Source organism: Aphelocoma coerulescens, chromosome 2, assembly GCF_041296385.1.
Source record: "Aphelocoma coerulescens isolate FSJ_1873_10779 chromosome 2, UR_Acoe_1.0, whole genome shotgun sequence".
In the NCBI taxonomy this organism is placed as follows: Eukaryota; Metazoa; Chordata; class Aves; order Passeriformes; family Corvidae; genus Aphelocoma; species Aphelocoma coerulescens.
This window is the reverse complement of record NC_091015.1, coordinates 142,608,970-142,622,984: the sequence shown is the minus strand read 5'-3', so window position 1 is coordinate 142,622,984 and position 14,015 is coordinate 142,608,970. Positions and strand designations below refer to the sequence as shown.

The 14,015-nt window shown below is 38.4% G+C and overlaps 1 protein-coding gene across 2 annotated transcripts; it reads right to left on the bottom strand.

Moving 5' to 3' along the window:
* Positions 1-2,115: 2,115 nt before the first annotated feature.
* OTUD6B (OTU deubiquitinase 6B) lies at positions 2,116-12,404 on the bottom strand. Of its 2 annotated transcripts, none has more exons than XM_069005080.1 (7): positions 12,234-12,404; positions 9,894-10,048; positions 8,720-8,815; positions 7,018-7,330; positions 5,456-5,517; positions 4,712-4,818; positions 2,116-4,213 (listed from the first exon to the last, which is right to left on the bottom strand). In XM_069005080.1, the coding sequence occupies exons 1-7, from the start codon at positions 12,322-12,324 to the stop codon at positions 4,129-4,131; spliced, it is 909 nt and encodes a 302-aa protein (XP_068861181.1). In that variant the 5' UTR covers positions 12,325-12,404; the 3' UTR covers positions 2,116-4,128. The 2 variants fall into 2 exon arrangements, with proteins under 2 accessions (XP_068861181.1, XP_068861182.1); XM_069005081.1 differs by lacking the exon at positions 12,234-12,404 and adding an exon at positions 12,004-12,183.
* Positions 12,405-14,015: the final 1,611 nt, after the last annotated feature.

The window sequence follows — 14,015 nt, the reverse complement described above, 5'->3', positions numbered from 1 at the left end:
GTACATCTATCATACAGCCCTAATGATCAATCATAACCCATGTGTTCCTTTTATTAGTTGCTCAAAACAAAGGAATTGGTGGGTTAGCATTCTCACTGGAGCCAAGGAAAGTACAGAAAATGCCTTCTGTATATCAGATCCTATTTTTAAGTTTGCTTATCTTCTTACATATTAAGTAATAAACACCGGCTGCTTGTCATTCATTATTACATCCCAGGAGATCTGCTGGGAGACAGAGGAGGGCAGGCTGTGTTTCAAGGACTAAAAATAGAAAGTTGTACTTGCAACAATTCCATGGCCTATGACAGATGACAGCCCAAAGTACCCAGATGATGCAGATGGGACATTCTGATGTCCACTCTCACCAAAGCTTTCAGGCCATCTCTGAGACATTCATCACTGGCTCCTTTGCAGGAAGGCTGCTGCACCCCTGGAGATGCCACTGACCCAGCACACCTCTGCAGTGTCTGAGCAGGACTCCCCTGAACACACCTCCCTTTGTGCACTGTGACTACGCGTATTTCCCACAAAAGGGACACTGCCTGCCTTCACTTGGTCACTGTCACATCACTGAATTCACAAGCTGCTGAAGGAGGAACTGGGTAAAATCCACAGCCCAAACTGCCAGAGGGAGTGCCCCTCCTGACCCCATCCAACCCTAAGGCCACCCATGCATTTAGCTCCAGTAATTCCCACTGTTGTAATTCATAACTATGTTACACTCAAGCATAACATAGCAGAGGGGGAGCCACCATCCCACAAGCAGCAGATGTACCCAGTCACACTGCTGCCAGCACATCTTTCTCCTTGAGTCACAGTAGGAGCAGAGGGGATGTGTTCTGCATACACCGAAAATTTCAGCACTGTTTTTTTTTTTCCTGGAGCCTATCACAGCCCCTGTTGAATTGCCTGTTAAAAAAGGGAGAAGAATAGACCATGGAGAGAAGGCAGAAAGTGCTCCTATTGACAATTCTGCCCTCAAAGCAAGTGGTTGTGAAACAAATTCCCTCTTCACTGTGTTTTACAGAATCACAGATTAGGGTTGGAAGGTACTTCTGGAAATCATCCAGTCCAACCACCCTGCCAAGGCAGGGTCACCCAGAGCAGGTGGGTTTTGAATGTCTCCAGAGAGAGAGACTCCACGACCTCTCTGGACAGCCTGCTCCAGTGCTCTGCCACCCTCAACATAAAAAAAGTTCTGGTTTTAGCTTTGGTGCAATATTTTAATATATATAAATAGAAGTTATGAGAATTGTACAAATGCATGCAAGGGACATCACTGCTTCATTGCATTTTATATAATTTCTTTCTTTTAAAAGATCCTTGAACTAATTTAGTATTTAAATAATAAATTATTAAATGAATTAATTTACTATTTAAATCAATTATTACATGTCTGCAGTCTCTCTGGCTGCCACCCACCTCTCACACCCTTTTTCTGGGGCTGCCTGCAGCCCACACAACTGGACAGGAGAGCAGAGACCAGTGCAGAGTAAGTGAAGGGGACAAGGACAAGCAGTAAGTGCCACATGTGACCACTGTTTTCAACAACAAATACATTCTTCCCTTTCAGAACATTGTACACAATTTATTGCAGACCACTAGACAGCTTCCCTCCTGTTCATGTGAACATTCCTACTGGCAACTAATCTCAATTAATCTTGCAAAAGAATACCTGACAGTCCTTACAAGAAACAGCAGCTGAAGAAACTGAATTACAGATACAAGCAAGGAAAGCTACTGAAATACATACAAACTCAAAGTAAATAGTGTCACTCTGCAGAGAAAAGTGTAATCTGACAAAGAAGTTAAATGCTTAATTGTGAGAAGACCCCCTCTCAGTTCCACTTCATCATTTTTATGCATGGCAAAGTTCAACAGTATTTTCAAATACAGCTTTTCAGAAGAGCTCAAGTTTAACTGCTAAAATGCTGAAGATAAATTTTGTTCAGAAACAACTTGATTTCATATAGACTAAAGCTTTGTCTGCCTAAATACAGTCAGTTTTTGAGAATTCATATTACAGTAGGATCCTAAAACTTAAATGGATAAGCTTATTCATACTAGGAAATAAGGGAACTATTTGACTACAAAATAAAACTGACCACAACAAGATTTGCCACAAATAAACCAATTTATTACTTTTTGGCAAGTCCCATACAGAATGAGCAGGGATCTTTCACTTGCTATATTAAATTATTTAACTTTATACAAACTGTAAACATCTTCAACATGACAAACTGTTGGTACAGGCATTCCCCGATTCCAGCATCTTTTCTCTCTGTTAATCAAACAAAACTGAAACCCAAATAAACCAAAGAACTGCATATCTATAAAATTCAGCATGTGCGTTTTATATCACATCAATTCTAAGCAATGCAGAGAAGAGTATTTATTATTCTTATTCTTTTTAGTGAAATTTGTAATGGTATTATGACTAGAAACATTTTTTTCCATGCTGTGGTATCCTATTTTTTGTTTGAAATTAAAACCATCATTTTATATAATGAAGGTAGTAAACCAAATTTTACAGGAAGCCAGCTGATTTTGTGTATAAACCAGCTATATTTGTTATACCGTAACAGATAATTAAGAATGTAAAAACTCCTGATCTGTTTTCCTGGCAGGCACCAGCCCAAAGAACTGCTTGTTGAAAAACCCCTGCTGTAATTACCTGATTTTTTTTTCACCCCCTCTCTCTCTCAAAGCACTTTAAATCAGACATAATCTGACCCATAAAGTGATCACTTATCTCCCTCTTAAGTAAGAGCAGATTTTTCTAAGTTCCAGGAATGTCAGTCTGCAAGCTAGCTTTACTGAAGGACTACAAGATATGTACTGTTAGGTCATAATCCTCAAACCAGGGCAAAGGTGTTTAATCTTTTCATGAACCGCTTTTCTCCAAACCAACTCAGCAGAAGTAAAATACAGACAATTATTTTATTGACTAAGGCTTTAAAAAAAATTTAAAAATCACTTCTCTTGTTAAAAAACATTTGCATTACAACTTTGGTTTCAGGATGCTCCTAATTTTTAAGTCACATTTACAGACAACAATCTACATTTCTAATGTAAAATGTCAAACCATATTAAAACCTTTCAAGTCTCTGTGCATCGTAAGAAGCAATTAAAATAAACAATTCTTTTCCAGATCACCTTTAGTTACTGACAAAACCCAAAGTACTTATTTCTTCAGCTGTGTGCAACCAGCTGTTTTCAGCATTATAAAACATCACACTTTAGATGACAAAGTGCTTAGATCAGCAGATCCATAAATTATGAGTTCAGGTGAGTTTCACTACCTGAAGTGAGGACACTGAGGAGCCCTGTAAGATGATTGATTCACCAAAATGCACAGCTGAAAGACTATGGAGAATGAACAGTAAGGTTAACTTGCACTGACATTATAATGTACACTCATAAATAACAATGATCTTCCTGCACAAGAGTTGAATTCCTACTGTCAACTGCAAAAAAAAAAAAAAAACCAAAACCCTACATCAAACCTTGGTAAAAATCTTACATGAAAATCTTTAAAAAGATAGTGCAATTCCTTCAGCCAAGCAAGATACTCTGCTGCTGGATTTGCCTCCAGATTTTCTCTGCCCAAATAAAGAAGGGGATCAATACTAACACTGTTAAAACTAGATCCAGATAGGACTATGTAGAGGATATTCCATCAACCAAAATACAATCAGCTATTTCAAATGCCTGAACTCTTCCATTATCATGAAAATCTGACAGAAATAATGGAACAGGAACCTTCAGTAACCTTAATTCTTCAGCAGAAATGCAGACTAATCAAAACAAATTTTTACCACTTGGTATTTTCCCTGCAGCATGGGAGGAAGCTCAATTAAAAAAACAACTGATCTACACAGCCACCATTCTACAGAAGATCTTCTAAACATAATTAATACCAACAAGTTCAAAATATTGTTGTGTGGTTTTGGTTTGGTTTGGTTTCAAATCAAGATCTATTTCTGATTTACACTCAAACCTTGCAGGTATTTTTTTTTTTTAAATCTATAATCCATTCCATTTACTTTCCAGTCTTACTGGGAATTTCCTGGAGTCCAACACATCACAATGCAACCATTATCCATGTGAATGCACAACTTTTGTATGCTAGCTGCTGTTTTCTGTAGCAGTGTCTGTTAGAACTTTTACAGAATTGTAATGTTCTCCTAATCCATAGGCATGCCTCATATACCTAAAAAAAAAGTTACAGAAATAGTGTTCAGTTTAACAAAAAGTATACATGCCAAACAGTAACTGCACTGGAAGACAATTAAAATAAAGCCAAGTTTTAACAACAAAATATGTAGGAACATTACACAGAAGAGTATTAAAGACAGTTTTTAATTCTGGTGACTTCCAGGCACAGTTTGACATATACTCTGAAGAGGGAAAAAAAGTTTCCTCCATCTTGTCTCAATGTCATTACTATTTTGTAATTATTTAACAAGTAAAATGACCTTGCAGCATTCTCTGAATCAGTGACTGATAAACGTCAGACATTGCCTAATTACGATTTCTCCACAGTAAGTGTGTCAATCACGAACAATTTCTGACCTGCACAACCATTACTCAAGCATTGTTTCAACACCAGATACGTAACAGAGAGTAAAAGAGCAGGTGAGAATCAAAGCTGAGCCCTCTGTTACAGAAATAAGTGCACTAAATTTAAGTGATAAAATGACATACTTACACAAGTGTTATTGGTTTGCCTGAATATTCTTCACCAACAATAATGGGAGGAGAATCCATTTGCACTACTTCAATAGGTGTTTGTAAAATGTGTGACAAAGCCCGTAGCTTTAAGGCAAAATAATTTAGTAATAGGATTAAATACAAGGTAGGCTGGAGACAGGAAAACTAGGCATTTAATTTTAGCAGACAGTTCAAGCATAACACCAGAAATATTTTCAGAAAATAAACTTTATTAAAATAAGAAAAATTATTTTAACATCTAAAACTTTAATTGAAAACAGATTGCCTTGAACTAATCATTGTTTAGAGGATACAACATTGGGCTACTTTCATTAATTTCCTAACTGTTCTTTCAAGAAAAATAAGACAAACTAAAATAAATATGTATTTTTTGAAGCTCAAGTTCTTGCCTACATGATAAAAACCTAACAATACTCTGCTCTAGGCATCTTTGCTACTATCTAAGTCTTCCCCCACTTATAGTGTCAGTCTTTCTAATTATATTTAAACCAAATTAATTCACTAACTTGCATGTTGTCAAATACATCAGAACAGTGGTGCACCATCAGAAAAGCCACTACTTTGGGAAAACAACTTATAACCACAGGAAGAAGTACTTAATAAGCTATTTATGACTATGTTCCCTTATGCCTTCAGGTATTTTTTCTAAAGAAGCCCTTTTTTTAAGGTATATTCACCCAGTTCAGAATTTCACAAATAAAATTATCAATACGATACTTACTTCCAGCTGACCACCCCATGCAGCTGTATTGGCTATATCATCACAGTATTTCTCAAATTCCTCTGCATGGAAAGAAAAGACAACTTTTAGTACTTGTTTTTGAGAACAAGCAACTGAGGAAAAACACTGACTGTGCAATGAAGAACTAGAGCCAGAAAAGTACAAACACATTTTAAAGGAAAATATATATGTTCACTAAGAAAAGCAGAGAAAAACAGATGTCAAAAAAAACCTGAACTCATCCTGTTTTAAAGAGAAAATTTCAGACTGAGGAGAGGGATAAAAGAAGAGTATAAAAAGAAGTACAGTTAATACTTTAAATTTTTTATTCAGAGAACAACAGGTAACAACAAACACGAAATTGCATACAGTTTTCTTCCTGTTCAGAGGATGTTCAGAAACTTCAGTAAAGAATGTGACAGTGAGTATTATATCTAGTTCTTATATTAGCCAGGTGTCAGGTATGCTTTAAAAATCTTGCAGCTGAATGTAGTTAAACAGTTGGCTGGGTTTTCTTTAAATTTCTGAATTAGCTGCTTTGGTTTTAGCATCCTAAAGTATTTATTACCAATAGTTTCTTTGTAAATAGCTAAATAAAATCTTTTCAGATCATGTTCTACAGAACCCAAGTTTAAAATTTGTAAATTACAAACCCTCAAGCTTTTGAACCTTACAAACAGATTTTGAGAAAGAAGAATCCAGATTTTCTGAACGCTGCTCAGAATGACTTTTCATACATTTCCCTTATAACTGAAAACCACAATTCCCTGTTGCTGCGCAGAATTTCATTGAGTATTCTCCTGGGACACATTTATCCTGTGATAACAATCTGTCAGCATGGGAAAGACAGCACCCGGTGACCACATGAAATCCACAGCAAAGCCTATTAAACAAATGTAGCACTAAGTTAAGGAAATCTATGCTGTCATTTTTGTGGTGTTCCAGACATAATGAATAAATCAAGTATTGCTCAAGTAAGAGGCACATAAACTCTGTTTAATTACATTTACTCAGCCTACACTGTTGCTCCACTCTAAAGCTCTTTATATTTTTTAGTTTAGTCTATTTGTAAAAAACTGTTCCAAAATACCTTGCAGTGAAAAAACAAGGTAGAGTAAGAAAATGCATCTGTTCAAACTATTATAAAATAGATTTGCTTGAATTTCACACCCATTTTTAACAGCTTTCCTGTGTACATTGAAAATACCAATATAAGACTTGACAAAAAAACACCCCGGCCTGGTAGACAAGCTGTTTATAATAACAAATCATATCCCCAGAATGAGTACACATCATCTAGTAACCAGCAAGTTCTGTTTTGTTTTTTTAAAATGGGGAATAACATTTCCTAGATTAATTTAAAAATATATATTAATTACAGAGATCTAGGTGCACCAAGTTTCATAGCAGATCATAACTCTGTGTTCCATGGAACACAGCCAGACCAATAAAGTAACAATGTTACAAACACCATAAAAGTCCCAATTCAGATGTAACTGAGACTGAGATTTATCAGGAACACTTAAAGTAGTTTTTAAAATCTCATATGCTACAAGTCTTACCTCTGCTATACATATCTCCAGTATTAGGGTTTGTCAGAAAAGGCAGGAAGTCATCAAAGTGACTTTGCATATACTTTGCTGTTTGGTTCCTCAGAGTTGCAACAGTCCAGGAATTTTGGTGATCCTTGAGCTGGTCTTCAATAGCTCTGTACATGCAATGGCCATCTGAAGGGATTTGTTTAATCTCCAAGTGCCTTGCTGCCAATAGGGAGGCAAGTTTCTGACTTTCAAGATGTCTAGCACCTGTTAAATTTTGTATCTCTGCTTCAGCTATTCTTTCTTCTCTTTCTTTCTCCAAAGCAGCTTTTTTCTCCTTAGATTAAAAACACACAAAAATTACATCAAATGTTAAATTTAGAATATGTCCGTACAGTTCTTGGCTTAGTGCTTGCTTCTAACTCTTTCAGTGTTTTCTCAATACATTCTTACCTATGAAATATTTGCCTGAATCAGTACTACCAATTAGAGTCCTCCTAAACCCAAACTTTAACAAATGCTAAGTGACCAATATATCCTAACTGCCTCTGACATCACACCCGAAACTATGGCAAGAGAAATCTTAATTATATCAACATGCAAAATAACACTTTACAACACTCATACAAAGGCTATTAATCATTGTCCTTTCTCCAGGATCACCTATTTCAACACTCAAGTATGGCAATTCTAATTAAACATCAGAAAATACCACTCTTTCGTAAGAAGTGTGGGATCTACCACTTAAGTACATGATTGCATAATGGAGTTCATGCCATGAAACTGAAACTCCCTCAGGGTATGTGTTCTACGTCATGAAAGACTGCTCCTAACCTAAAGGATGGATAAGAATGCATGTAGAGAATATTAGAAGGGATGTAATAACACAAAAAAAAATTACTTTCATAGAATGTTTCGTAAGTTCGTGCTGAAGTTAACAAGAGAGCAAGAGCCAAAGTAAATAAGCAAGTAAAAAAGGAAGCAGTACAGAGAATGATCTTTCCACTTTCATACTTAAAATTCACCACAAATCAAGACCAGACTAGTTTAGGCAATCAGAATATAGGAAAACTAGACCAGAGTTCCTGGTTTGCCTAGACATGGTGCCACAAATTATGAACATCCTTTTCACATGTTTGTAGTGACCATGTAACAGGGGATGAAACAGGCAGTAAAGCAGAGTTCCTCTGGCCCTGAGCCAATATTCATGAAGGTACAACGATAATGTTAATCCATCACAACATCTGATGTTTAACCAGATCTAAGCCTAACAGACAGGACACTAGGTAGCATTTCTTAACAACTCAATATTTTAAATCAATTTCTTCAGTATTGATGTTCTTTTGTTAAATGTGTAAAGTTCTACTAGTTGCATATTTTCCACATAGTATTTTAATTTAATTACTTCTTTAATAGTATTTCTAGTGAAAGTCTTTCAAAAATCATTTGCTTTACATAATTTCTTTTCTTATGGCTCCCATTTCCTGACCTATTCTGATCCCCAGCTCATGGCTGAGGATAGAAAAATACAACTATTTATAAAATCCTTATATATTTCTAGGCAGCAGTTTAACAGATTTTCAAGGCACCCAGTAGGTACAGCATCAATACAGAATTAGCCAGGTAATGTCCCCTGTAAAATTGTTTAGCTTTGGCTATTACAGTTAAGTTTAGCTGAACATAATGTCAATCAGTTATCTGTAAAATATTTAATGTGAAGTCATACCCGCCTCTTCTGTGCTTTTGATATTCGAGGATGCTGAATCTGCTGCTCTACTCCTTGAAGTTCTAAATTTGCAACCCCATCAGCTATGGAATCTGTCTAAAAAGGAAAAAAAAAAAGTTAAATGTTCTTATTAGTATAAACAATAACTAAGACATGCATCTTCTGAAACAATTTAAAGTTCTCTTCTGGGATATTTTTATGAAGTTTAACCACAACGATCCATGTACAGCACAGAACCCATCAAAGCACTTCCCATCCCAAACTACTGCCTTGAATTTCATTACTTTTCTATACTCCCAACAGAGTTATGAACTGTGCACCTCAAATTTAAGCTCTACATTCTCTCACACACTGGAGTGTGAACACTGCTTACTGACTGAAAGGAAAGCTTTCCCCACCATGCCAGCCACTGAGGTATCCAAACAGCCATTATCAAGTTCTGTGAAATTAAAGCAGAAGGGTCCACCCTCTATATCAAAGCATAACCACCAGTTGAAAAAGAGAGAGAGTTGAAACTTCTCAAGAAAAATGACAAACCTAACCCAGTAACCATATGAGCTATACAAAAAAGTCAGTTACATTGACAAAATCACAAGACAAAACAAACTGGATGAGTCAAACACCTGCTGAAGGTCATGAATACTTGAATAGTCTATATAAGATAACCAGAGTGGCAATATAACAGTAACTTAAACAAATAATTCTCTAACATAACTGAGTTACTCATGTAGCCTTAAAGGCAACACCAAATACTACTTGGGGTGTTATACCTTTCCCCCTACTCTACATTTAATTTCTGTTACAGCTTGGCATTTGTGTAACGATTTTGCTTGTATGCCTCATCCATGGATTCAGTAACAAAGTAAGTCTTGCCATCAAATTTTGTCATGCTTTTGCAAATTTTATTAAACCTGCTTTTGAAACACCTTTTACAGCAATTCTTTAAGGTCTCTCAACTGTGCTCAACAGGAAAAATGCCCCACTGTTACATGCCCCTTCTAGCACTGCCCATTTACTGTAACAGCTAAAGCTTTCCTAAGTTGAAAAGAGTTACTAATATTGTGAAGAAAAGGATAACTACTTTGAAGTGTTATTTCATTATAATTTTTTAATGTTAAAAAAGCCCTAACACAAACTGTACCTGTACAACTTCAGCTGAAGTTGGGGCACCTACCTTATTCTGTTCAGGTGAAGCTTCCTTCAGCTGCTTTAATTCTTCCTTGTGCTTCTGCTCAAGTTCTGCCTCTAGTTTGGCAACTTCATCTGCCAGCTGTTTTCGTCTCTTCTTATCATTCTTGGGAACAGCATTTTTCATGCCTTGAATTTTTGCTGTTAGACGAGCAGTGTAATAAAACGTTATTTTAAAATATAGATACTCTATGGTCATTGCAGAAGATGACTAGAAGTCACACAGAAAAACTAATTTACAAACATCAACAAATCAGTATAATAGTTAGCTGTGAGACTGCCAGTTCTAATCCTCACATTTTGAAGTGGCTATATTTTTCCTTAGAAGATGCAAACTGACTTTTCTTTTCTTTCTTTCTCTGAAAAAGAGAAAAACTTATGTCAGGTTACTAATAAAAATACATATGAACTTCATCCATGCAGCAGACCTTGGCCTGTTGCCTTTGAAAAGATTATGTGAGCATCGGAATCTCAAATCTCACAGGAAAGATGTGCAATATTTTAATCAGACAAGCAGCAGATTAAAATTAAAAACTGAGTTTACCCATCCTTAAGACAAAGTTTCTAAAAGCAAAATGGGTATTCAAAAACAAATAAACCAAAAAATCTTAACTTGATTAAAGTTTGTAAGTATTTCTAGGCTGTAAGTCAATGCTTCATTTCTAAAATCACAGAATAGTTTGGTTAGAAACAGTGTCCAGAGGTTACTTAGTTCTACCTCCTCCTCAAAGTGTGGCTGAATTCAAAGCTGCACCAGGTTATGTTAATTCAGATGAAATTTATTCAGATGACTGTGCAGTCTCCAGGGATGGGCATTCTGCAACCTTTCTGGGAAACTTTTTTACCAGTATTTAATGATTCTTGCTATGAAAATATTTTCCCTTACTCTTTCCATGAGTATTTTTCTTGTTACACTCTAGTCCATTCTCTGTACTTTGATGAGTCTGGCTCCATCCATTACGCAGTGGAAATTACAACCAGATTCCCCCAGAGTCTTCTTCTCCTGTGTTCTTAAAGGAACACTCCCGCTACCTCTGTCACTTCTGTACTCACTGTTTTGGAGTTACAGCAGCAATTATTTAACACCCTGCTTGCTATTCATCACCTGTGCTGTTTTCCTGTCCTTCACCCTTGACTGACACAATTGAGCTGAAGATGATGGCAATGATAATGAAACTTTTCAAAGGGAGGCAGGAAGAATGCTCATACTGAAAGATTTATGTTAAGCATTCAGCCTCACAGATGAATAAGCTGAGTATGACAAAAAAGCAGCTTTGTTCATTAAAATTAACATAATAGAGGAGAAGGGAATCCAGAACATAAAAGGCACACACAAATGCACAGCGGAGAGTATGGGTGGTGGAAAGGGGGGTGTGTATGGAGCCATGTGCCCCAGCCACCTAGACAATGCTTGACTCCCATCCCTCTTCAATTGCAACCAAATCTGACTGGGGAAAAGGCATCTCAAACCAGTAAGTTCCTATAGATTTAATGACAGTATGCAACCTGACTCCTTTCTTCTTTAACCCTCTGATAAAAAGTTGCAGATGGGCCTATTTAATTACATGCCAAAAAAGTCAAACAAGGAAAAGGCCGTATCAATATACTAGCAATGATAAAAGCTTAACAAAAATGTTATACTAACTATGAAACTCAACAGAATCCATCTATCAGACCTACTTCATTATATTAATATATAATAGGGTAGGTCAAATAACGTAAAGTGTTATAAGCTCCTAAGAAGCACTTTAAGACCGCACAGGTCTTTTACTACAGATACTTTATTATAGCTGGACAGGACATGAAAATTCGGTTCAGGTCAACTGCATTTTGAATAAAGAAACATAACGGGCTGGGCAGCAAGAGCCCCTATGCAGGCTTTTCAATCTAAAATGCCTTTTAAAAACACACCTACTTTAACTTAAAACCAAAGTAACAAAACGCGAACATCACGCCAATGGCCCAGCATTAAATCACAGCTCCCGCGCATCGCGCGGCTCCCAAGGCCACGGCAAGGCGAGCTCCGCAGGCCGCCCGCACGCCCGGCACTGCTCCCGGCAGCACAGCCCGGCTGCCGCACCGCTGCCCGCACGCACCATTTCGCTACCGCCGTCCTCGTCCCCCTGTGAGGGCACTGCCAGGGCTGCTCCCTCCTTCTCACAGCCGCCGCCGGCCCTCCCGCCCCTCCGAGCTACTCGCGCTGCCGAGCGGGGCTTCCTGCGAGGGAAGGCGGAGAGGGAACGCCGAGTCCAGCCGGCCCCGCGTGTCGCCGCCGCTCCCCAGCCTTCTCCCCTCCCGCCCTGCGCCGGGCCGTGGCGCCCCTCACCCTGGAGCTCCCGCTTCTCCTTGCGCTGCCGCTTCACCAGCTGCTGCAGAGGCCCCTCGGGCCCCGACTCTTCGTCCCCCAAGCCCTCCATGGGCGCCCGGAGCCGGCGGGCGCGGCTAACCCCCGACCCCGGCGGGAGGCGGGAGCTCGCCGCGCTTCCGCCAGCGCCGCCCCGCCTGGCACCGCCTCAGCCGCGGCGTGAGGGGCGGGAGCGGCCCGCTCCCCGTGCCAGGTCCCGGGGCCCTGGGCTGGGGCCGTGGTACGGAAAGGAAGCGCTTGGTTTGTTCAGGGGCTGTGAGCGCTTCTGTTCGCTGATGTCTGCGGGGCTACTCCCTCCTGCCGTAGTATCCTGGTAAAGGACTTCTGTGGACGAGTCTGCACTAGGAAAAAGCCATACGTTTAGCTCGAGGTAGATCCTGTTAAGCAGGGAGGTGAGAAAGGAATCGGTTAGGGTTTTTACGCAATTTATCACATTAAGAAAAAAAGAATTATTTAACCTGTTCATTTCTGTGCAAAATACAGCGTGCTGCGTGTGCCAGTTTTTCTCATGAAGCTCAGAAACACCAGAAAGGCTCACGATTTTTAAAGTTGCGGTGCTTACTCCTCAGAAGGTGAAATATTTTTATTACAGTAAAAAGCCAGGCTTCGTGTTTGGGGTCAAATCAGCACCTCAAAGTGTGAACTACAAATTGTGTAGTGAGATACTTTTCTGTTCAGTGCAGGCACCAATGCTATTTTGTGGAACATTCAGTTGATATGGGCAAAATATAACCTATAAAAGTTAATATTTTAATGGGACTTAAAATTACTTGAACTGAGCAAAAAGTGGTAATGGAACAGTGCATTTGTCCTTAACAGTTAAGGTCATTGCTGTTACTAGTTTTACATTTTTATGAACAGAATGTCTACAAGAATACATCCCTGGAGGTATTTAAAAAACAGTAAATATGTTTCTGAGAGACATTATTTCATTATGGACTTGGCACTGCTGGGTTAACAGTTGGACATCATAAACATCCGTCCCAACCTAGACGATTCTGAGATTCTATGAAGTACAGTCTCAAGTGTAAAGAACACAAGTTTAAAACAGAATCATAACATGATATATCAAACTCTTGCTGTATAAAACCACTATTTTTTTAATCCCCTTTAAAATTGTGTTGAAATGTAAATAATTTTCAGATTCATATGTCCGTGCCTGAAAATGTAACTTTTGTTTATTTCCACATGCTATTTCCATCTTGTTAGAATAAAAGACATCACAGACCAGCTAGAAAAAGAGAAGGGGAACAATTGGCTTTTAGCTAGGAAAATAGCGTAGCACTGGAAAGTACAAGGGTGGCCTTGTAAGTATTCTGCAGATCCAGAGTAGGGACAAATCCATGTTGGATTTGGTTTGACTAACATATATGTGCTTTGTATCAGTTTGTCTATGGCATATATGTGTCCACACCCTGTATCTATGTATGCATTATTTGTGTATGATGGGCAAAAGAAAAAACAGAGGGCAGAGCAAGTAGAGGAGAAAAGGGAAATTGGAGAAATCTAATGTCTATTGCCTTGACAGGAAATCTCCAGGGAAGAAATTAAAGAGAGGAAGACCAAATAACACTTAGCAGACCTAAACCAGAAAGCAGAAAGAGACAGAGAAGGAATGTGGAAATGTAGTGTTACTGTTGTGGGAATTTAGAACACAGTCAAAGGGAACGGCGTTTCCAACCAAGTGGGGGAGTAATTGTGCAAGGACAGATAGTCACAATGACTAGAGGCCAGCAGTTCTAC

Bases quoted from the DNA above. Each gene is read 5' to 3' on its own strand.
- OTUD6B (XM_069005080.1), bottom strand. From the start codon at position 12,324: ATGGAGGGCTTGGGGGACGAAGAGTCGGGGCCCGAGGGGCCTCTGCAG. The intron at 7,331-8,719 runs GTATGACTTCAC...TTTTAATCTAAG, and splicing joins CAAAAGCACAGAAGAGGCGG to GAGAAAAAAGCTGCTTTGGA. The intron at 4,214-4,711 runs GTAAGTATGTCA...CTTTTTTTTTAG, and splicing joins GGCAAACCAATAACACTTGT to GTATATGAGGCATGCCTATG.